At 43.2% G+C, this 24,015-nt stretch overlaps 1 protein-coding gene across 4 annotated transcripts in view; it reads left to right on the forward strand.

The window, feature by feature from the left end:
- ets1 (v-ets avian erythroblastosis virus E26 oncogene homolog 1) overlaps positions 1-24,015 on the forward strand; it is a 36,232-nt gene that overhangs the window by 665 nt on the left and 11,552 nt on the right. For 3 of the 4 annotated variants that reach the window (XM_034097044.2, XM_034097045.2, XM_034097046.2), the window contains exons 2-3: positions 709-878; positions 4,837-4,984. In XM_034097044.2, the coding sequence (XP_033952935.1) occupies positions 810-878; positions 4,837-4,984 (217 nt within the window). In that variant the 5' untranslated portion in view covers positions 709-809. Of the gene's footprint in view, positions 1-708; positions 879-4,836; positions 4,985-12,830; positions 13,167-24,015 lie in introns of those variants that run through there. The other variant, XM_034097047.2, reaches the window with a different exon arrangement.

Raw genomic sequence — 24,015 nt, forward strand, 5'->3', positions numbered from 1 at the left:
GCACATCTTGCCTCAGTCTGTCAGCAGCTGCCTCAAACTAAATATGCCAAATTGCTTAACATATGAATGTGAGGAGGATGGGACCTGCCACTGCCCATGTACACCATTCCTCCTCTAATGTAATCCCTCAGCTCAATTTCCAGTCTCTTTTGTTGATGCTGCTTCAAGTCAACAATGTTAAGTGATAAGCAAAGTGTGTGGGAGGGGAGGAAGGAGAGGAAGAGGAAGGAGAAGAGGAGGAGGGAGAGGTGGAGGAGGAAGAGGCAGATCAGGGGAGAAGAGAGTGATAGAGAAGAGATGGATTAAGTTAACAAGCCTCTGCAATGGTGGATTTGTTTCAGCTGAAATACCTTCTTATTTGATTATAAATAAATACAAACATGATACTCCTTAACCATTTAAACTAAATTAGATAAATATTGGATGGGATGACTTGTTTTAAGAAAAAGCCCATAACCTTCCTAACTTTGGAACTGATGTTACAGGCACTTGAATCCCAGCTCAAATGTCTCACTCTTTCCTTTATTTCTTTTTTTGCCCCTCTTTCCTCTCTCACACACCTCCATACACACACACACACACACACACACACACACACACACACACACACACGCACGCACGCACGCACGCACGCACGCACACACACACACACACACACACACACACACACACACACACACACACACACACACAATCTTGCACACCAAGTGTAAACAGCTTGTGATAGATAGGAGGACTCCACACGGCCCCGTCTGTTTGCGTGTTGATCCCTTCAGCAGGCCCTGCTTCTCCTGTCCGCAGCGTCCACCATGAGTTACTACATGGATCCAGTTTCTTCCTACCCGGCCCTTCACCCCTGTGACCGTCTGGGCGCAATGGTAAGACCCCCCCCCCCTCATAAATTACCTCTGTGTTAAGGCTTCCTCAGCTACCTGCCACGCAGCCGGCTGGGAGTGTGTGAGGGAATGAGCATGTGTGTGTGTTAGCTGGAATGTGTGCAGCAGCAGATGAGCACCGTTTGCAACTCTGGATTCCATCACCTCACAGGAACACAGTCGATCTGAGAATGTTCCCTGTTGAGTGGAGTCCTGCAGAGTTGCGCTAATAGTGCCTGTAGGTGTACATGCTGTTCTTTATCTTGTTGTCAAAAGTTAGGAAACAGAGCTGTTGAACAACACGAGGCTGGGAAATCGCCCTTATGTACTCCTCTGTGTTGCACAACCACCCTGCGGCAAGATGCACTTCTGCTTTAGCGAGTATTGTAAATATTGAGAACTGTAGGCCTCCAACCTTGCCACTAACAAATCAAATTGGAGTCAGACCATCCCCAATGAATAACACTTTTCTCAGCCACCCGCACAGCGCTGTGCGGCAGTCTGTTTGCAAGAACACCAAGGATGTTAACGCTTTCCAAATGAGAGAGCTGAAGACAGAGTCAGAGACGATGCTAGCCGGGAACATTGGGATTCCTGTCAGATGAGCATTTGAAGGGTGAAGGCCAAGGAGCGTCAAAATAAATGCCTCCATTTGTATGCAGAGCGCCGGCACATTAGGATAAGAGACTGAGGTTATATGCAAATGGCAACCCCACCCTGGCCTGATAGAGAGAAGGATACAGCTCCCCGGATCCTAATTGGCTCAGGTGGTGGGGCTTGCCTTTGAAATTGAGACTATGTATACCGGGGCAGACTTGGCTAAAAGGTGAACCAGGATCACCTCGGTAGCTCTATTTTGTTGAATTTACATGAATTATCAGCAAACAGCAGCAGGGCATGGTGTGTTTTATTTGTTATGTTTACACTTTAGTGATTTACTGTGTCTGATATGTTTCAAAAAGATTGTATGCAGAGGGCGGTAAAGGGAAAATAGGGCTTTCAAGCAGCCAGTTAAAATACTAGAAGCTGCTTGACTGTAAAGGATATATTTGAAATCATATAACACAGATTTAGGCTACATGTAAAATAAGCAGAACAGCTTCGGCAGGGCAGTGTACACCAGACGCTGAGGAAGTAGTACATTAAGATTTCAGGCATTTATGAATCAGCATTGTTTTGCGTCATTACCGACTGGTGTTGCGTAAACGGTCAAGCAATCATAAAATGTGAAACGGGTACTTAAACTAATTTATGTTTTTTTGGTAATGCCTCATAATGTCATACCAAACATATTGCAACGGGTTTACCAATATATACTAGATGATAAATATGAAGTGATTTTCAGTCAGCCTAGGACTTTTTCATGGCAGATATATACATGTGTAATTTAAGTAGAAGGGCAGAACATTAGAGACAGAACAGTTCCATAAAGATTATTGTAAATTAGCAGACTTGTGCATCCTCCTCAAACAGTAGCCTATTGGTTTTGTTATTTATTACACCTGTGTTTTTCCTTTAACATAAAAGAGCATTAAATCACATGTGACTGTGGACAGTGCAATTCCTTCTAGAACCACTAGAGGTGCAGAGAAACCAAACACATGAATTCATTAGTCATAGTTCCCATTCACATTCATAAACATGTTGTTTCTACTTGATTTTTATTTTTTGTAATTATTTATTTTCCCATATTGCAAAACTGCTCATACCTTCCTTCTTTATTTACTCTGTTTTCAGTTTTCAAATATCGTGTCTGTTTTATACGCTCCCATACTAATCATTGTGTTTGTATGTAAAATTGCTTAAAGCTGAGTTAAGAACCACGCTGGTGTCTGTGCTTTGCTTTTTTCCCATATAAACTATTACTATTACTATAGTATAAACAAATAACATCAAATAAAGCGAGCCAATAAAATCAATACATAACAATGCCAGATATATGTCTTCAAAAATGTAAATGTTTATTTGTGGACTGGAACTACATATCAAAAAATAATGTTTATAGAATGTGTTAAGTATTATTTATACTTTGACACATGTCAGATTGATCTCTGCACTTGTGTTGATGTTATCTTCACTCTTATCTGTATCAGTCTCTCTGTCAAATCCATAAATCTTCCATCTGGCTCCCTACACGCCTATCTAACTTTCCCCCCCTTGCTGACTGCACTGATAGGAGAAGGCTGCGTCCCACGCAAACATCTGAAGAGAACCTCGTAAACTGCCCCCCCCCCAACCCGATCATCTGCTCATGTTTGCCATCCATAAAGCTGGCCGACTACTGATAAATGCCACAGTGCTTAAACTGGGTCGCATATCTGATCAGCAGTCACTCTGTCAGACAGACTGTCAGTTCTACTTATGATGTGTAGAATATGACAGTCAAACACCATCTTATTGTAGGCTATATTTGGCAAGCTGAACCATCTTTTACTGTCTTTTTTGCAAATAACAAATTATAATTGTTTTTGTCTTTGAAACTCTTTGAATAAAAAAGCTGATGGCGAATGTGAAGAATATAACAAAGACTTTAAACCCTTAAAACATGGTTTAAAAAAGCTAGTTAGACTTGTGAGAAAACTGTTAGTCCCCTGTTCCCATCAAACAGAAAGGTCCAACAATATCTATTGAGTTTTTAGTTTGTTGTCAAATAAGGGCTGCTAAAAATGGCCAAGTGGCTATCTTCTACCCCGCTATCTCTTGTATACACATAGAAGTTCATATCCCTTCTTGCTCCTGTGTTAAGTGCTGACTTTAGATTTCCCTTTTGGTGCAACCTCTTACGTGAACAGTTCTATGATAAGCACGATAAATCAACACGGCAAAAGATAAACTAAGTCAAATTTAGCAGCGAGGGCTATCTGTACAGGAAAACAATGTTTTCAAAATCCAAGGTTACGCTGACGGTCAAAGCCACTGGGTAGTTTGATCAGTTGTTTTTAGCTTAATCTTTTTCTATACATCCCGCTGCCTTTTTTTCATTGGTTAAGAGATAAAAACTAAACATTTCTTTCATAAAAACACAATGATTTATTTTCAGCGAAGTAAAACACTGGTATGTTTCACACGCATACTGTCAGGTATGATTGATGTGCTTGGAATTTAGATTAAACTTTATTTAACTTTATTTAAGCTTTTCATGCTATAGTTTATTTTATAGCTTGGATTCTATCCAAAGCTCAAATGTTTGATTGAAGTTGAGCTGGATCCTTGTCATAACTAAAGTAAGAGTTAGGAAGAGACCATCAGTTCCAGTCAAAAGCACTTACTGAGCTCATATAACATACTCTGTACCATAAATGTACCTTGTGTTTGTTTTTATTGAGCTAAGAGATGTGCATACTATAACTCTCATTCATTCATGGCATAAGAGTTTAAGAATTCAAACAAAAATAACAATATAACCTATTGTGACTTTCATATGAGCCGTGGAGAATCGCCCTTCAGCTGCATGTTGATTTAAACAAACAAGCAGTATTATGCATCTATTTTGGTTTATTAAAGGGGACCTATTATCCAAAATCCACCTTTTCATGTCTTTCATACATCAACATGTGTCCCCTCTGTGGAAAGAGATTCTGAACATTTCAGGAAAAAGATTTGCACACTTTTTGTCCTGATCCATTTATATAAAAACCTGTCTGAAAATGAGCTGATCAGATTTTGGCCACTTTATGATGTCATAACGATGTGTTGGCTTGTGTAACCATTAGCCAATCACCAATCAAGGTAACCCCCCCACCTGATCACCTGAATCTCCTCCTAGAGCACCATTGTGTTCTTTTTAACCAAATGTCTCTCAGAGGGGCGTGGGGAGGGGCTCCTTATTTTCATCTAAAGTAACAGACAGAGAATCAGCACTTTTGAAACAGGGCTGAAACAGAGGGGATTATGGGTAATGCTGCAATGATCATGTTTTGTATCTTTAAGGCTTATGCATACTTGGTGTTGTTTGTTGCAGAGGCACAGTGGTGGGATGGCAGTGGGCCTTCAGTACCACCCCCCAGGTGTGGTTCATCCCCAGCACCAGTACCACCCATCACAGCCCCTTTACATCCAGGACATCCCCCTGCAGGAGGTGCCCAACGGACACGATATGGGTCCTACAGGTAAGAGATGCACAGCGACAGCCTGACCTCCACTATGGTAACATCTAACATTTAACATCTTTAAAAAATAACCTTTACTTTTACTCATAATACACATTTGAATATATAATGATCAACAGTTAACTGTGAGTAAACACAATAAAATAACCTTTAAATGAACATTAACACAAAGTCTCTTCTCAAACGACTTCATGTGGCTGTTATGTTGACACCCACATATCAACTTCAGCATTGAGTTTTAGAAGAGACACACACACAGTCTCAACTTGGCCTGCTGTTCTGCGTCTGCTGCGGGGGGGGGGGGGGGGTGTTGGTGATGCTGACCCTGAGGGCAATGCCTTTACCAGATACCCCCTCTCCCTTGTTTTCTCTCTGCCCCCCCCCCGCTATATTTTCTACCGAGGACAACTACATGCCGCGCATATTTTTTATTCAATCCTTTATTTTTTCTTTCATTTTTTTCATATGTGTTTTATTTTAAACTGGAACATTCCTTCTAGTGCATTGCCTGTGTTTGACTTTGGCCCCTTCTGTTCCTCAAAAGTGATTGATGATAGCGGTCTGGGACGCACGCCACGGGAGTGGGGTGGGGGTGCTGGGGGGCACAAGCTTTCTTCCGTCACCTCCCTGAGCTGGACGCAGGGGGCAAGACAGGGGGCCAAAGGGCGGCCATCTTTTTCCCAAGCTTCTGGTTTGGTCTCTGGAGAGATGGAGGGGGCCTGAGTGTGCATGTGTGTGTGTGTGTGTGTGTGTGTGTGTGTGTGTGTGTGTGTGTGTGTGTGTGTGTGTGTGTGTGTGTGTGTGTGTGTGTGTGTGTGTGTGTGTGTGTGTGTGTGTGTGTGTGTGTGTGTGTGTGTGTGTGTGTGTGAGAGGGAGTCAGGATTTGATGGGATTTGCTGATGTTTGTTGCCAGAGACACACTCCTTTGGAGCCCTCTCTTCACTGCTCCCAGCGCTAAACCGTTGACATAAACATTGCTGAGTGGAAAAAAATGACCGAGCACTGACCTTTTTTTCTTCTTTCTCATCCTTTTCCTAAATCCTACACTATGCAGACAACAGGTCTAAGATCGTTTCAGCCACCTGGCGATGTTGTTAGTCATTTAGCTCCTGTTGGTAGTGTCACGAAGGTCTGTTGAGTTTTTTGTGTGGTATATGCCGCTATGAGTCTGAGCTAACGTTAAAAGCAGCCACATAACCTCTGACACAGTCCTCACACGCTGCAGCCGTTGCTTTGACTCATATCTCTCAAACTGAAACACGGCTTCACCTCAAATGTTCTGCAATTGCAATTTGTGCACAGCCATTCATTGTGTATAATGCTAGAATATGGGGCTCCAACTATTTGAGCTTTTCTCCTGCTGTGAAAGTCATTGGGCCCGTCTGAAATCTCTACTTAGAAGTTACAAGTGTAAACCATTTATTAATTAACCAAAGAGGTTGTGCCGGTTTTTAATTATAAGTTTGCTCATTAAGCAACTGCTTCATTTAAAATAAAAATAAAACTGGAAACATCTTAGCCAATCAACCTAAGATTTGCTATAATATATCATTCATTTCAAACTTATCACATCGTATTCATTAAACCTTCTTACCTGATTTCTCTGGCCTGATTTGGGGCAGCATAACAGCACAGATTGGCACCTGATGAATCTGCAAACTTTTGTTGACACATTTAGTAGTTATCTTTCAAATGGAGTCATTTTTGTGGCCACCTGATGAATGCAAGACAGAATAATATTTTCTCGATGTTGTTCTTTTTGAATGAAACCAAACTGAAATAAAAATATTTTACTAGAACAAAAGTTCATTACATAAGTTCAGTAAAATGTATGAAAGATATTCTAAACATAAAACCCATAATGTGTTGTATATAGCACCATACGGTATATCTTTAGTTGACATGTCGACTTTCTCACACACTAAATCACTAAATCAACTGTCATCGGTATACGAGTTGATATATGTTATTTAACTTCTAAACTGGGAAGGTTACATAGGATTTTACAGCTCCAGTCACTTCTTGGAGAATGGATTGGGTGTTGTTAAAATGAAATGTGTTAGTGTGAGAAAGAAAGAGTACCGAGCAGATGTGAGGCGGGGATGTTGGATGTTAAAGGACCATCGCATGTTTGGCCCTGAGCCCAATGTCACACACACTGCTTCCTGACAACAGCCATGCCACGGTGATGTTTACACTATCCCCGCTTACTCTTCACTATCCAACACTCACACGGCGTGGCCTGTTGTAAACTCCCATTGTGGAGATCCATGTGTATATGTGTGGGAAAAAACGGTATTGGGGTGTGTTTCTGTGCAATGTCATTGAAAGCCAGGCGCAGGTAACACACACATTCATACACACTCCGCAAACATCCTGCAGTGATGCACACTCCACATATTCATTCATTAAATTCACACCCTGCACTCTGGTGTGTATTGTGTTACAGCATCCTCCCATTCAGAGTGAAGCAGGCACACACACACACACACACACACACACACACACACACACACACACACACACACACACACACACACACACACACACACACACACACACACACACACACACACACACACACACACACACACACACACACACACTCCCAGGCACTCATGAGTTCACTGTACATTTAAACATGCCCTCCCTTTCAGTGCACGCAGACACAGCTGTGATCTGGCACTCAGGGACCATTGGCCTGTGTTTTATTTGATGTGATTTGACAGCTGGACAGTTGGAAGAGGAGGGGAACGGGGTGGAAAGCAGCGAGGAGTGGGCGGAATACAGTTTGAGGAGAGAAGACGAATAAGTCACAGGACTGGGGTTGGTGGGAGGAGAGGAGACGAGGGGAGGGAGGGAGGATCTGGGATGTGGAGCCTTAAGGGGTGGGAGACGGGGGGCTTCGCCTCTGATGAGGGGCACGTCCTCACGGGCGCAGGCCCATTTTTTATTTCTAAAAGTAAACAGGCAGCCTGCGGGGGTCTGGGGGGTTATGGGAAAGGAGGAAATAGTGATGCTAATCAGGCCGGCGCACACTTCCCCCTCCAACAATAAAACAAAACAAGAGGGAAACACGGAAAAGCGACAGACAACTATGGAGGAATGGGCTTCAACGCTGCCATGGTCCTAGATTTGAACTGCATAGTGTGATGACAGTCCTGTAGCAAGGGGTGTTAGTCAATAAACAGAGGAAAGAAGCAATCTGTTACTACTACCTCGTGCATTTGGTCATGTTGAAGTCATTTTAAGCATCTGAACTTTGAGTTTCCACATTAGACTTCTGAGAAGTGGTTGCAGTGAAATCGGCAATTACAGTTGAGTCACTCTGGCATTTCTACTCCAAAATGGTAATACTCCTGACCTTAAGACATATTTAAGTGTTTTCCTTTGCTAAGAGTTGTACCATGCTTCAAGAAAGACAGCTCACTTTCATGCTGCCATTATTAACGATCTAATAAGATGCTCTGCTCCAAAGCATCATCCAAAATTTCCGACGGTTAAACTTCCCTTTCCCAGAGTTCACAGAGTTTTATTTCGAGCAAGTGATAATGTGTGGTAAGTTCCTCTTGATAGCTTGGTGACTAATTACAAACCGCTTCAGTTTGAGAACAAATCCTTCTAAAACACATGCAATCACTGACGGGTGATGATGCAACAGATGCCAGCTCATCAGGAAAGGTGGCGCTTTAATGAATCCTAAGAGAGGTCTCCCATTGTTTTAATGTGTATATCATGAGTATAGCAGTAGTCACAGACTGTTAGCTGTAATGAGTGCACCGGTGATGGGAAGAGAAGACCTCTCACTGTGTGTGAAGTTCATCGCTGAATTCATGAACATAGTTGAGTCCATCCTATTGTAGGTAAAGGTCAATATCTCCCTAAAAGCACTCAACATAATGGACATGTATTCACCGAAACACAACAAACTGCAGCTGTATAATCACATCTGTATCATTACAGTACTGTTCTAATTATTATGATGTACAACCATTATATTCAACGACAAATTAATCTAAACTGCAGACAGATGTGTTTTCCCCTCAGTCTTAGTATTAGCTTTATCTGAGAGTGTGGTGGTAACAGAGAGGAGGGAGGGCAAGATGAGAAGAGGGAGGTCTGGGAGGCAGAGAGACTCGGAGGGGGGTGGGGATAATTGAATTATCTGCACAATGGAGTGATGGGGGGCACGTGGTGCCGCTAATGGAGGAAGAGATGTCCTTTTTAGCGGAGCTAATTGTTCAGAAAAGAGCTGAGCCTTTGTTCAGGGAGGCCCTGCTACTTTCCCAGTGCACTTACATGCACACAATTTAAAGAGCGTGCACACAAAGACACTTGCACTCACTGATACACACACACACACACTCACACACGCATGCATGCACACACACACACACACACACACACACACACACACACACACACACACACACACACACACACACGCTCTCAGAAGAGACTTTGGAATGTGAGGGGAAAGAGAAAGATGAACATGAGCACAGTACACACATGCATGAGCACACACATACTTAGAGATACTCCTGTCCCAGCTTACTCTCTGATCTCAGCAGGAGTGCATCCAGCCTGTGGCACCTTCAGGCTGCTTCCACCACAGATAGAGCTGACACCGAGCTACTAGACAGGGGCCGCATTGGACCCCACTGTTTTACTGTGTTACTGTCTGCTCTCTCTGTCTCACTTTCAGTGTGTGTGTGTGTGTGTGCGTGTGTGTGTGAGCGTGTCAATCAGCCATCTGAGCATCTGTAAATAAGTGACTGAGAGATTACATGCTGAATTCACACATACCAAACCCACCATATCTACTTTGTGAGATGTTTTGTAGTTTATGTCAGCTAGGTCATCATTTCAGCTTTTAGGTTTGTAAATGACAATGAAAGCATCAGGCTGAAATGGAAATGCTCTTGTGACTTGCTGCGAGGGCACAAGCATCAAAGACCGATATCGCTTGACAGCTGTATGGATTGCTCTAAATCGAATAACCTTTCAGTTAACTCTGTGAAAAGTAGCAGGTGCAACGGTTACATCTAGGGATTATAGACAGGCAGACAACACAGATGTGCCAGCGAGACACAGACAGCGAGCAGGAGAGAGAAAGCTGCTTTAGAAAAGGGTGCTATTTTGCAACACAAAATGAGTGAAGCCAGCTAACTGTCAAAACCATGGCAACAGCATTTGCCAGGTGAAGAAAAGACACATTGAAACCAAAAAGTGTTTGATCTGGGACATGTCTCAAGTGTACTTACAATGACTGCTACTGGTTGTATTATCAGTGTGAGATAAGTAATAATCCCTTTGTGTAAATAGTATATTATTTATATTTTGTATTAAAAAAAATGTATGTGCACAACTTTGACACAAATTCCAACACTTATTATTGAGGTGATAAACTATTGATAACACATTTCTTTCCTCACAACAGTGTTGTGTTAATGAAAATGTGTTTGTATTCAAGGTCATTGTACACCAAGCTGTCTAGAAATGGTCATTGCTCTGAGAGACATTTAACACACTGTTTTGATATAGAAAAACACAAATATATTAAGAACCTTTCCTGCAACAGGAATGTAATCAACTTCGTTTATCCTCATACACCCCATTTACAATTCAAATTTCACTTCAATAGCTTAGTTTCGGTATGCATTCTGAGAATAATCAGTACAAAAAATGCTTTTCGTGTAATACTCAAATAGTCTGAGGTAAAGTAGTGAAGACAGACAGAAGACAACCCATACTCAAATGGGCTACAGTGACGCCAGCCCAGATATTAGTCAGCAACACCATTAAACCCCTAATGGCTGCCCCGAGGCACAAAAGGACTCGGGCTGTCCTTTTAAGAACAGATACGAGGGAGTTCATTAACAGAAAACAAAGAGGTCCAGTCAGAGAGGGTGAGAGACTGACTGAGATGAAGTGAGAGGTACTGTTCCTCCCTCCATTCTTATCCTCCATCACCCCTTCTACTTTGCCCCTGGTGAGGCAGCCCCTCTCACCACAGAACCCACCAGCACTCTTCCCAGACGAGGCTCCTATCAGGCCAATGAAACCCGATCCAGGGCTGCTAATGGAGCTGGCCAAGTACCACCGGTTGAAAAATCCATGTGTGATCAATATTCCTGGCTCCCCAGCCTCCATACATACATGCATACAGTTCATACAGATGTATCACATTGGCGTGCATCATAGGTGGTGCCATTTGACTTACTCTAACAGGATCGCTTATCATGTAGTTGGATTTACAGGAAAAGGGGGCTGAAGCTTTGGAGAAAACCATTTACATTTTCTTTGTAATGAACAACAGACTATCACTGCAGTTATCATGCTGCTTTCAGAGGAATGTACGTGATGTTAACTATTATAATTTGTTATTATGGTTATCTGTTGCCAACGGAGGTGTTCCCTATTGGCAGTGGTTTGCTCCGAGTGGAGCCTTATTGTGGCTAAAACTCCCAGTACTTCTACTGTCTTTGTTCTTTTCCAGTGACGGAACAAATTTATGATTCAATTTCCAGTAAGGCATGGTCATTGTTCCTGATTATTGAAGATAAGAAAGAACAAAAGTAAAAAGCAAAGCAAAGCAAACTGAGGACAGACAGTTTGCCCTGTTCAAACTCAATTTGTATTGATTGCTTTAGTGACAGACCCACTTCGATTGATTTTAATAACAGTACGACGAACCTATTTTTAACCTGCCTAATTTTCATTGAACAATACTTGTGACATAACAATTGTAAAGATGTACTTTACTTAACTGATGCAGCTGCGTAAAGAAAAAAGACATGTTTTGTATTGATCAGTACAAGGTGAACAGGAAATACTCCGAGGTGTTTATGAGGGTGACTTACAAGTTATGAGGAAGCCTGGACCGGCAGAATCTAGGACACAGACAGGCCGGACTTTCCTTTTATCTCCTTTTTGTTAAAGGTCGTCCACGCATACAAATCAGCTAAACTGTTTGTATGTAGCTATTTTAGGATCTAAAAACATCTCCAAATACGTATTCCTTTTAAACTCACCCTCATATATCACAATACTTAAAAAACACATTCCTATAGGCTATAATATTGCATTCTCCATTCGCTTTTTTGATTGTACTATTCCAGTATCACAATCACAATCAGGCATATTGCCAAGGAGGTTCACATAGGACATTTATTAAGTGTAACATGGAAAATACATACATATAGTGAGAGGAATTAGGTTGGAAAAAAGGAGCAAACAAATAACTTTATAAAATAAACAGATAGATAAGTAAAGAAAAAAAAATACTTATATTTGTATATACATACAAAATATACAAACAAGTACAATAAGGAAAGAAAACAAGAACAAAATCAAATGTGCAGTAAATCAGAACGTTATAATAACGTGGATAATTAATTTAGGAACCTATGGTGTTATAATAATAATTATATGTGTTAGAACTTGATTGTTTTCTTGTCATGTGAGGTGGTATGATGGAGTGTTTTAATAAACCGCTCGCTGTTGTATTTGGGAAGAAATGTGGTTAAGCAATACTTCAGTTAGTTCCCATGATTCTGAGGAGACCTCACATCTCCAGGGTGTTTTCTCATCCCTGTAAAACGCGAGTAATTTGCGGGAACATGTAGACTCTTAACTGCGTGTGATGACGTGAAGGGATCTTGGTACAAGAAGGTTCACAGACACACGGGGGAGGTGGTAATAATGTGTGTGTGTGTGTGTGTGTGTGTTTGAAGGAGGGGTGTGGGGGGCTTTGTAATTGAATTGTGAATCAACTGGCAAGTCAGCCCCAAACACCGCCCCCTTCAGCTGTCGTCGCTCTCTGGCTCTCAGCAATGCAACGCCCATAGAGATAGAGAAGAAGAAGTGAGTGAGTGTGTAAGAAAGAACGAGGAAAAGAGGGAGTGTGTGTACAAGTACCGGAGAGAGGGAAAGAGAAGTTAGGACTTAAAGAAACTGAATCGTTGTTTTTTTTTGTGTGAGAGAAAAGGTAAAACAACCAGCCAGTAGAATTGACCGGGGCGCCAAAGGAAGAGAAGATTTTTCCTTATATTGTGTTTTTTGGAGCTGTTAGAATAAAAAAGGGACGCGGCGTTATTAAATCACACTGAACTGATGGTCATGACGGCAGCTGTCGATATGAAACCGACGTTAACAATCATAAAGACTGAAAGAATGGACGGTGAGTACTACAACTCTTCTGTGAGAGCTTGACAGTTAACACGAGACTAACATGACTCCTGGATGTTTCCTTGTAACGTAGCCGGCTGCTGGAACATTACGTTGATGTTGATAATTCTCGCTAATAGATGCGCTCAGAGGGACACAACGTCCTGGACGTATTTCATTGTGAAGACGATGTTGGTTGCTCAATATCGGACAATACGCAACACTTGAGCAATTGCAATCACGCCGGAGGCTCTACAGTCATGCACAAGGCTATACAACAAGCTTGTGTGTTTCTTATTGAATGAATCAGACTCTGACCGGCGTGCCTTTATAATTAAATCTGATGATGTGTGTGAAACGAGGGCTTTCATTTACTACATGTGGACACATCACAGAAGTAGACTTAATGTTGTCTTGTAGGCTAAATGAATTGTCACACATTATAGTTCCAACAATGTTTAATTTAATTCTAAAACATTACTTATCCAATGTGTTTGCTTTCATGTCGCTGATACTTTCTAACACTCTTAATGTTTTAATTACGGTTGACTTATACATGTTTGTTTTTTAATAAATTATATTGTATGCAGTTGCTCAAATTGACGCTTTGTAGTTTTGATGTACTCTCTTCCTGCTTTGATCTCACTGGCAATTTGTCTCCATCTCCCTTTCTCCCATCTTAACACCTACAGTATCTCTGACACTATATTCAGTGCCATACTTGGAGAGCCAGGGCATTTTGCCCTGCCGGCATTGGAGACAGGCCGTCACTGCCCTCCCCACCATTCCCACTATCTCCTCTCCCTCCCTCCCTCCCTCCCTCCTTATCCACCTCCTCCTCCTGCTCTGTGGTGGTTGAAACTGATTTTCCAGAGGGAAGGAGAGGCAGGCTGAGGTGATGAATCTGCAGGGCTGAGGCTTGCCTCTCTGACCCTGCTGCCTGGAAGACTTGGCTTGCTCCAGGGATAGTCCAGGGCACATGCAAGGAAGCCCACAACTGTGAGCAGTGTTTGGGTTCAATCCATTGTGTGGTTTCACTTCTCTTTTCTTTTTTGCGAGTGATGTTACACATGGTGGCATGTTTGTGTGATTTGCATTTAGCAGCTTTCTTTACATTAACAAATCCCCTGTGTTTTTGCAGCTCAGGTGGCCTTAAGCCTTTCAGTAGGGCAGTAATCAGCAATGGTGCATCATGGAAATTTGACACTAATTGCTTGTGTTGACCCACTAAGGGGGCTGTGACTCACCACATTAACCATGATCTCTTTTCTGGCAATACCTGCAGAGAGTAGTCTTGCACATACACTTCTCACAAACTCACATACAAAGTGCTGACAGCCGCAGTTAAGTTGCCAAACGCGTCGTGCTATCTTGAAAAACCATTTCGCAATGCTCGCTCCATGCTCTTACTTGGGTCAGGCTGAGGCTGCCAAGGAGCAGATCACAACTTCACACAAACACTTCTTCTCCTCCCCACCTCTCTCTCACACACAGACACACGCTGTTCGGTTCACTCCTTGGTAGTTCCATGCTCACTAGATAAGTGTTCTACCAATGTCCAAGGCTGTTCCTGATCTTAATAATACAAAACAGGGATGTTCAGTGTTGCAGGCTTGTTAAGGACCATGACAGGCTCTTTGCCTAAAACCTGCTGAGAGCGATACGTGCTCCACAGAAGGCCAGAATGCATTTGTTGGATTTGTGATATCAGCATTGGACATGGCCGTTTTGGGAACTTCAAATGCTGTCTTTTCTCTCTCTAAACACCTGCAACCACATACTGTACATACACACATACCCCACTACAGGCTTAAGTAGCTTAACCCACCTTACTATTTTGTTTGTTTTCTTTTGCGACGGAAGTGAAGTCAGTGTCAGCTTACCCAAGGCCTGTCCTCTCTCCATGCAGCGGAGGTAATTCCTTTTAAAGCGCTCACACTGTGCCAGGGTCATAGGTGCCCCCTAACAAGCCATCTTAAGTTCCACAAAGCTTGTGTTCCTCTGTTCAGTTATAGCAGTCAATTCCTGACACAGCACACTTGCTTCAATGTAACCCAGACCATGGTAGCCTTTTTTTTATTATTATTGAAAGCATCATGTAGCCATAACAAAACGCTCAGCTCTACAGAGACAAGGTTTACAGATAGGAGAGGGTATTGCTTAACAGGGAAGGTGTTGGATTGTGAACAACGACTGACAGGAAAGTACAAGTGCTCTTGTATTGCTGAAGTTCTTATGAGTGTTAAAGTATACTCGAGTAACGTTGTTCTGGCGTTAACTGATGATAGATGTATTATTCAAGAGAGTTGTCAATCATTTACAATACAAGGAGTTGTCCGCTTTAAACTTGAGTGAGTCGTCCATCTTTTACTTTCTTTCTCTGTTGGTCAGGCCTGAAGGTCGAGGTTCAGTGACTGACAGGAATGTTTGTGAGCATGCCCCGCTGGGTGGCATGCATGGAGGCATAGCAGGAGCTTGAGTGGGAGTCTCACTTTTATCTGATCAAAACGCTGATGTTTGTTATGGCATGCCTGATGCTTCTTCTGAGAGCCCTTATAAGGCATCTTGTTCCACGCCCGCCACATACACTATGCACACAAGCACATACATGCCACACGAAAAACCCTCAGAAAAGGTTCACTGATTTTATTTTCCAAGGTGCCTCCTATGTTTGGCAGGGTTGTGCAGAGTGGTACGTAGCTTGTGTCAGAACAGAGGCTGTTACATAAGATCAGGTTTTTGCTTTGGTGTGTTTGTGTCAGCACTCCTTCAGTAGCGCTGTGTAATGTATGCCGATGTTTGAGTGTGTGTGGCTGCCTGGCAGCTGTGCAAACACTGTTTGGGTGATCCAGGTTCCTCTTGATGTGGTCTGTCAATGAATCGGGCCAAACGGAGCAAAACCGGTCGGTTTCTCGTCTAATGTGCACCATGTCAAAATGAGGACGATATGATTGGCCGGATCAAAACTCAATTAGTCAGCCCAATGTTCAGTACATCACCCAAATGTCACTGGGTAGTGTTTGACCAGGCCATGAATATGCCTAGAGGGCAACTGATACCAGCTTCCTCAATGGGCCTTCCTGTGCTGGTCAGACTTGTCAACAGACTGGGCGAATAGAAGTAAAGGAGCTATCTGTGAGTTTCCACAATGACCCTGTCTTTTTTCCGTCCCCATGTTGTTCAGTAAGCCACTGTGTTACATCAAATGGGTTATCCCTCCATTCAGTCGGTGTTTCATTCATTGGTCTGTCATACAGCCCGTCATTTTCCGTGTTGCCCATATAAACATAAAACCATTATACCGCGTGTGTCCTATCTCGGTGCTTCCCCGGTGACTACACGCCTTAATCTTTGCTTATAAAGCTTAGTCATAAAGCAAGGCGTGTTAGTACCAGATACAGCAGGCTGCTAAATAGTAAGCATATGGTGTGAGTGAGAGAGGGGGTTGGGTGTTTGAGGGATGGAGAAAGAAAGGCCTTCCAAGGTGTGGCCGATTTGATGGTAGTGAACAGTATAGTTAGAAAATAACAAGAATTCAAAACAATTTGTCGCTTAACAGCTTCTCTTTTTAGTCCCATTTCACAAAAAGCCAACAACAAAAACATAGTAAAATATGTTCCTTGGCTGGGGAAATAAAGCATTAACAAGCTTTGTTGGTACCAGACAAGTCTTTTTCAATCATTCACCCACCCACTCACACAATTCCTTCTCAAGTGTTCCTCCCCCTCCTTTCCCTTTCTTCCTCTGTTCACAAAGTCTCTCTGTTGGCCACATGGGTTCCTCTAACTTCACCTTGATGTGGTGTATAGTGTAGTGAGTTCCTGGTGTCCAATCCCCAGTCATTCCTTGCTTGTAATCCCTGAGTCATCCACTAGACGCCTGCTGCACCACACGCCATTGGCCATCCGTATGTGTGTCTGCTTGGCCCGCTAACTAGTTTTTGCTACCACAGCCCCTCCCCCCCCCCCCCCCCCCATACTTTACCACTCTGACTGAGAGCCCTGACTGGCCTGACACTCCACCCAAATGGCTCCACAACTTCCCACACATCTCAACAAGCGAACTTTTTTTGTCCTCGATTTTGTTTTATGATTCCTTATTTAGTACATGTGTTTCTTATACTGGGGTGGAAATTAGGCTAGTTTTGTTGAGTTAATGTTCAAGATTTTCTTCGTTTTCTGCACACCACCTGTTTTTGGAGTCAGAATGCTGCTTTTGTAATCAAAAGCATACATGGGGCTTAGCAACTTACTTGATGTGTACCTCCAGCATCAGACTTGTGTTGGTTGATTGGCCTAAGCAAATGAAGATGAAAAGGGATGCGTTTGTGTGGGTTGCTGGCTCTGCTATCACTGTGGCGCTCATGATGCGCTGGGCCTCAGTGACGCAGTCAAATGGGAGGTACGTGTTCTGGCAGCCATGGAGGAGGTCGAGGAATGGGACTTGTGTATGATTTGAGACTGCCTCTGGAGTTTAGCTATGAGTGTAAAAAAAAGTTGGATTCCATTGTCTGCCTAGCCTGACCTCCCTAGTATCTGCATGTTTTACTTATTGAAATGAGTTGCCTTTACTACTACTACTACTACTACTACTGTAGTACACTACTACGCTGTAGGCCTGACAAGCCGAAACATTATAAGAACTTGACTTTGACATTATTCGGTTTCACTAAGGCCATTGTCCAAGCGGAAATTACAATTCTGACTATTCACAAATGCATATTAGATATGCTCTGTTTTGCTTCCTAAAACATGTGTAACTGTGACACAGTTTGAGTCATTGAGCAGGAACTTTACACGATATGGTCAATGCTTTCATCATGACCAGTCACATTTCAGATGAAGCAGCACGGTATCCCTTGAAGTCCAGTTATTCTTTGATAGAATGAGTCACAGTCTGCCTGTGCATGCTTATGTTTATGAGTGTGTGTGTGTGTGTGTGTGTGTGTGTGTGTGTGTGTGTGTGTGTGTGTGTGTGAAAGGCAGAACAAGAGAAACAGAGATAGAAAGAGAGAGAGTTAGATGGATGACAAGGTGATCATGAGTTTCCACATCTGCAAAGAAATGCGCATGTTATTGCAAAACACTAAGTTGTAACTTTCCAGTTGTCAAATCGCAGTTCACATCTTTTCTCGGCAGCAAAGTCAGCCAAAGCTTGGATGTTTCAAAGCGTCATAAATAAAAAAACACACATACTTTTAAATAAGATAAGGAAAATGAGATATGGTCATACGCTTGATGTGTAATGCTCCTTAGCCACGGAGCCTACACTAGGCTTAAAATAGAAGGACAAGTTATCATCCTGAGCTGAAACCATTTAGCCAATTAGACCACAAGTCATTTTTGGTCGCATTAGAGGAAAACAAGAAAGCTGTGAGAAGCACATTAGTGATTGTAAAACAGAGGTGGAATGTAAGGCACGCAACATGAAAACACTTTGGTCTGGGGGGAATTTATTTATCAAGAATCCATCTTCGCCCACAACTTGCCTTCAAACAAGTAACAAGCTCTTATATATGTGTGATGTATAATTAGAGCCAGCCACTGCAAGACTTATATGTGTTGGTTGAGTAGGGCGAACAATTCATCAATGTGTGCTGCCAGCATGTGTGCCAGCATGTCGTCCCACATAATTTACACTTATATCAGGAACCTGGTTGTGGAATGTATCAGTTTGGACAAAAAAGGGACAGGCACCATGTTTTGTGGAAGAAATGCAACACAGAGAGTAAACTGTTTGTCAGATATGCTGTGTGTTTGGTTTAACGCCTAAACAGTTCCCCCAGAGCATCCCCTGTCTGTTTACACAGCAACGGAGCCTGGGAGGGCAGCTAGCCTGGATACAGCTAGGCTAACACCACCTGCACTCTCCAGTATAACGCTCCTCTGTCAGATCCCCTATCTCACTGCTATACCAAGTATATATTAAGTAGTGCTTTCATTCTAAATATTGAACATATGAGGAGGTCATTGAAAACCATCAAGTTGTGTGAATTTGTCAGGTCTCGGTGTAAGCCAGCTTTTAGCTTTTTCCCATTGAGTTTTCCTTCTATACTGTAAGTAATAGAGAAGTTGAAGGTTGTGCAATAAGCTGTTGAGAGAAGTACGGTACTGTTGCTCAACCAAATACTTGAGGCATACCTTAAACATGCCTTTTGACACCATTAAAGATTACAGAAAAACAAAGCTTGTAGGCAATTTTATAAGTAAGAAGGAGCCTTAATCCTACTGAAAGCGCCTCTGAATGACTCGTTCTTCTGGAAAAAGGCTTTCCATCAAGCTTTTAGCAAAAACATGTTTAGCGTCTGTTGCCGATGGCGTATCATATCAAGTGCTGAGACTTTGGCATAAACAGTAGAGGTAATGCACTTTCAAATCATCAGCTAATATGATTTCAGAGATGGACAGAGTGGAAGAGAGAAAGACAGCAAAGCAGCTTCAGGGTATCAGTCTGGATTATTGTCTGCTCCAGTAGCCGGTATGTCTGTGGTGTTGATGATCCCGGACAACTCTATAGTTTCATGGTCAAAGACAGATGTCAGCAGTAGTGGCCTCGCTGCGTACAGCTGTTGAACACCACCACAGGCTTGAGCTTTAAGAGTGCAGCCAGAAGCCAGCGGTGACCTAAAAATACAACTAGTGTTTCAGCAGGGTTTTCTGTGATGGTGGGTTGGACCTGGGTTGGACCTGGGTTGTCTGTACGATCTGTTCTGGTCAACATTGTCCTGTGCTTGAGCAGACTTGGGTTTAGGCTTGGTTTTGTTTCTCAACGTTGGCTTGAGCCAGGCCGAAATATCTATTCCTGGACCTTGGCATTGAGATGGAAATCAAAACAGCGGAGCGGCTGGCTGAACAAGTGGTCCTCTCAAAGTCAGACTGCCACCCCGTCCTCCTCCTCATGCTCCACTGCAACCCTCAGCCACCACTTTATCACCCTGTAGCGCTGAATGGGACCCTTCATGTTGGTCGGGTTTATGACCCCGGGTTTTCAGATCAGGGGTCCAGATACAAATCTCCATCAAAGGCTCTCTCAGATACCAGTGCCACCTCTGGTCTGCTGTGGTCAGACTGGTCTGCCTTAAAGAGTCGTTTATGAACCCTTGGCAAGTATCCAAGACCTCCTCTCGTTTTCCCTGCAGTGTGCTGACATATACCTGCATGCATGTAGGGATATGACCCTCAACTGAACCCACAACTCACCTCACTTCCCACAGGAAGTGGCAACTTAGCCACAGGAAATTGACTTTTTTGCAGATTTAAATAAACCCCACCATTCACTACAGATGGGCATAGAAATAGAGGCATGAATTACCACATGCTTTGACACCATTATAAACAAATGACTATTGGACCTTAACATTCTCCATGACCCTAACATCTCTGAATGGCCTTTCAGATGTCATCCTCATTGTAATTTGTTTGAATTTCTCTCACAGCCGACTCTCGTTCCTCACGCCAACACACTCCCACTCTTTGGATAAACTCAATAGGGCTATTTATAGCTCAATCGCATGACAGAAACCATATTGTCCCTCATTCTTTGGGTCTGGTAGCCTGCTCTGCTTGTATCGTTGCATCATTCTGAGTGGAGGCAGTAGTCCAGGCTTTATGAATGAACTGCGTCTCCGCCAGAGGCTGGGAGATGGCATTGATCCCACTGTGATGTCACTCCAGAGACAAGGAGAAGAGAGAGAGCATTATGAGACCTCCCATTCATTCTCCTGCCTCTCTCTCTCCCCACCGTGCCCACCCCCGGTTTTCTTGTCCTGTGATGGGCTCATATTACAGGCCGGTGAGTCATCCCCCTTGCTCATTCACCCCTCACCCACCCGGGATGCTCCCTTGCTATCTTCCCCAGCCCGGCCCTACCCTGCCCTGCCCAGCCATGTCTGTTCCAGCCCCATAGACTTTGGCCCCAGTCGCAAACATTCCCAATTTCACGCCCACGCTCTTGCGCACAGGCGAAGAAGGCTGCTAATTTGGTTCATGTGTGTGTATGTGTGTATCAATGTGTGTCAGTTTAACAGCATATAGAGACGTACAGAACCTACGCTGGGCTTGAGTTAGGGCTTGGTCACAGAGGCACATGGAGAATCCCTTGGAGAAGTATGGCTGTCGCACTGAGCAGCCTGAACATTACTGATATCATGGGAAGATGGGAGTGGCTAATCAATAACTTTAACTGTGAATTCCAGACTCAACTTCAGTCTCATTATATCAGCAATTATTAGAATAGATGTACTTATTATTATTCCTTCTACATCATTCAGAGAAATTGGTTTCATTGCATACTTTTCATTCAAGATGTTCTTTTTACTTTCGTTAGCTGTTAGTGAACCGCCATAATGTTCCCTGTGATTTACACCCACTCCTACATTTCGTGAGCTAAGTGGATGGGACTCATTTTGCGGACAGACCCACACCGTCTAATGTGGAAAGTGATGACTTGTGGATGCTCTAACCCTCGGTATACTGACCATTCTGCATCTAATGGGACTCACAGGCATTGAAATCCTATCAGGACTTCATCATTTACTAGAGATCGTCTAGATCCAAGCTCGCCTCTCTCGCTAATGGATGCACACTGTACATTAGCTCTGCCGCAGATAACTTTCCTATGGATCACTCGCCATGGAGGCTGCTCTATTATCCTTGCACTTTTATGTCTTTTGTTTGCCTCTCAGCCTTGTTGTCTGTGTCTTGTTTTAGGGATAGACAACAACACAGCAAAGCAATGCACCTTTAGTCGTATAATGTGCTATTAAAATGATTTAGTTGAAGGAGGAATGTGTCTTTAAGAGACTGTTGTAGTATCACAACCTAAAACAAATGTGTTGTGCTTTGAATATGTTCAAGATTTAAACTAATAATAACTAAAGAAATCACACACATTGCAGTTCACATGTTGCTCTATAATCATGGTTCACATATTTCCCTCTGGAGGGTCTAATGGTAGTCCTCGTGCACGGTGGTGTTGAGTTTCTTCTATGGAGGATTTCGTGTTAAAGTGGACTCAAGTCTGTGTGGGCAAGCACACTGGGGCTAGGGTGATAAAAGCGATGAAGAAGGGAGGGGGAAATCGGTTCGAAAGTGCAGACAAACTCCTCTGGATCCAGCTTAAATAAACTGCCACATTTCGGCCCTGCCTTCACTTCAAAGCGCAGACTGTCTGAGCCCCAGTCCCATCTCAGTTTGCAGCCGTTAGCAGTGCCCTCCTTTTTACACTTCCAACACTACTTAAAAGAAAAATGAGCTCAGCAGAAGCCGAGACAACCTTCCTACGAGGGGAAACTTGTCCACAAAGACTAGCTCTGGGCTTATTTTCATTGTGAAACTGCACCATTTATTTTGATGTGCAAACTGACAATAGTTTACAATGTGAGATTGTTGTTCTCAGCTTTTAGGCTTTGCTTTTACTTCTGACTTGAATGAATAACGTTCTGTTTTCATCAGTGTACCAGAGAGCAGTATATTAAAACAAGCCCTAATTAAATTACATGAAATAGCTAAGAGCTCTTGTCGGTCTTCTGTCTCTGACCTCTTGTGAGGCTTTGTTCTTTGGGGAGAGAAAATAGACAGAAAAAAGAAACTAGGAGTCTTTATTTAACAAACAGCCAGACAGACATTGGTTACATGGGCGAAGCAGCTGCTGTGCATTCCAGACGAGGTCGAGACGTCAACGAGTGGCGAAAACAAGCATGAACTGTATGTTGCCCCAGTGTGCGACTGGCAGATAAAACCACCAGCCAGTGGAGAGGCCAGAACATCTGGGTTCGAAGAGAGGAGTTGCACAACTCATCATGATGTCGCCTTCAGGCTAAGCCTTTTTGATCTGGTTGTTAATGATTGTAATTGATGCACAATGGAGACGGATGGAAAGGGATGAGCTAAGGAGAAAGACATGCTGCACAAATCAAAGCCTGCTGAACCCTTCATTTTGCCTGCACCTTAACCCTGCTGAAGATGTGCTTCACACGCTTTACTTTCACAAGTTGATTCGACAAGATGATTATATTTTTTTCTGCAGACTTGATCACGATATATGTCTTTCTTTGTTGTGTAAATGAGGGTGGGTGCTTTGATAAACACATGTCAGTTAATTGGAACTCTATGAGGCCTTTATTGTCTATTTACAAGTCGCTCGTGGAGTCTTGGCCAGATTATTCTATTCTTGTGTTGGTGCCCCGGGGGTCTTTCCCCTTCTCCCCTTATCATCTCCCCTGCTTTGCCCCCTCACCCCACACTTCTGCAGCCTAGTCAATCTAATTAGATGAGTGCGAGTCATCAGGCACTGTTTAAAGCCATCAAAGGGGGCTCTGTTCCACAAAGGGTGCCCACTGGCTGTGATCAGAGAACAGTAACCCTAGTGTGTGTGCCCAAGACCCTTGAGACAGCCCACCCCCAAACTTTATAAGCCACCCGCCAGCAGCCACGGTGACATCATCACCTCATCCCTCGACCTTTGAACTCTCAGAATGTTTGACCCCATGCTTGGTCGGGTGACAGTAGGCCCACTGTGTCAGGGCCACATGGTAGGAGGGCTAGCAGGGGTCAGGGTGTCACTTGTGGGCACCACGCACTGCTCCCCCACCCTGAATGTGCGGCTGGGAGAGAGGTTAATGTTTGTAGTACTTGTAAATAAACGTGTGTGTTTATACTAATGCAGCATGCCAGGTGAGTGGGAGTTGCCTCAGGAATCTGCCTGGAAAAGCAGAAACTGTAGACAAGAGTCAAAGAGAAAAGTGGTAGAAAGACTTCCTGTGAACTATCCAAAATGACCATGCACTAAAGGGATTTGTACTATTTATCCTGAAAAAGATGCACAAGTGTAACATTAAGAAAACAAATTGACACATGCAGTTT

The sequence above is a fragment of the Pseudochaenichthys georgianus genome, chromosome 13 (genome assembly GCF_902827115.2).
Source record: "Pseudochaenichthys georgianus chromosome 13, fPseGeo1.2, whole genome shotgun sequence".
NCBI lineage: Eukaryota > Metazoa > Chordata > Actinopteri > Perciformes > Channichthyidae > Pseudochaenichthys > Pseudochaenichthys georgianus.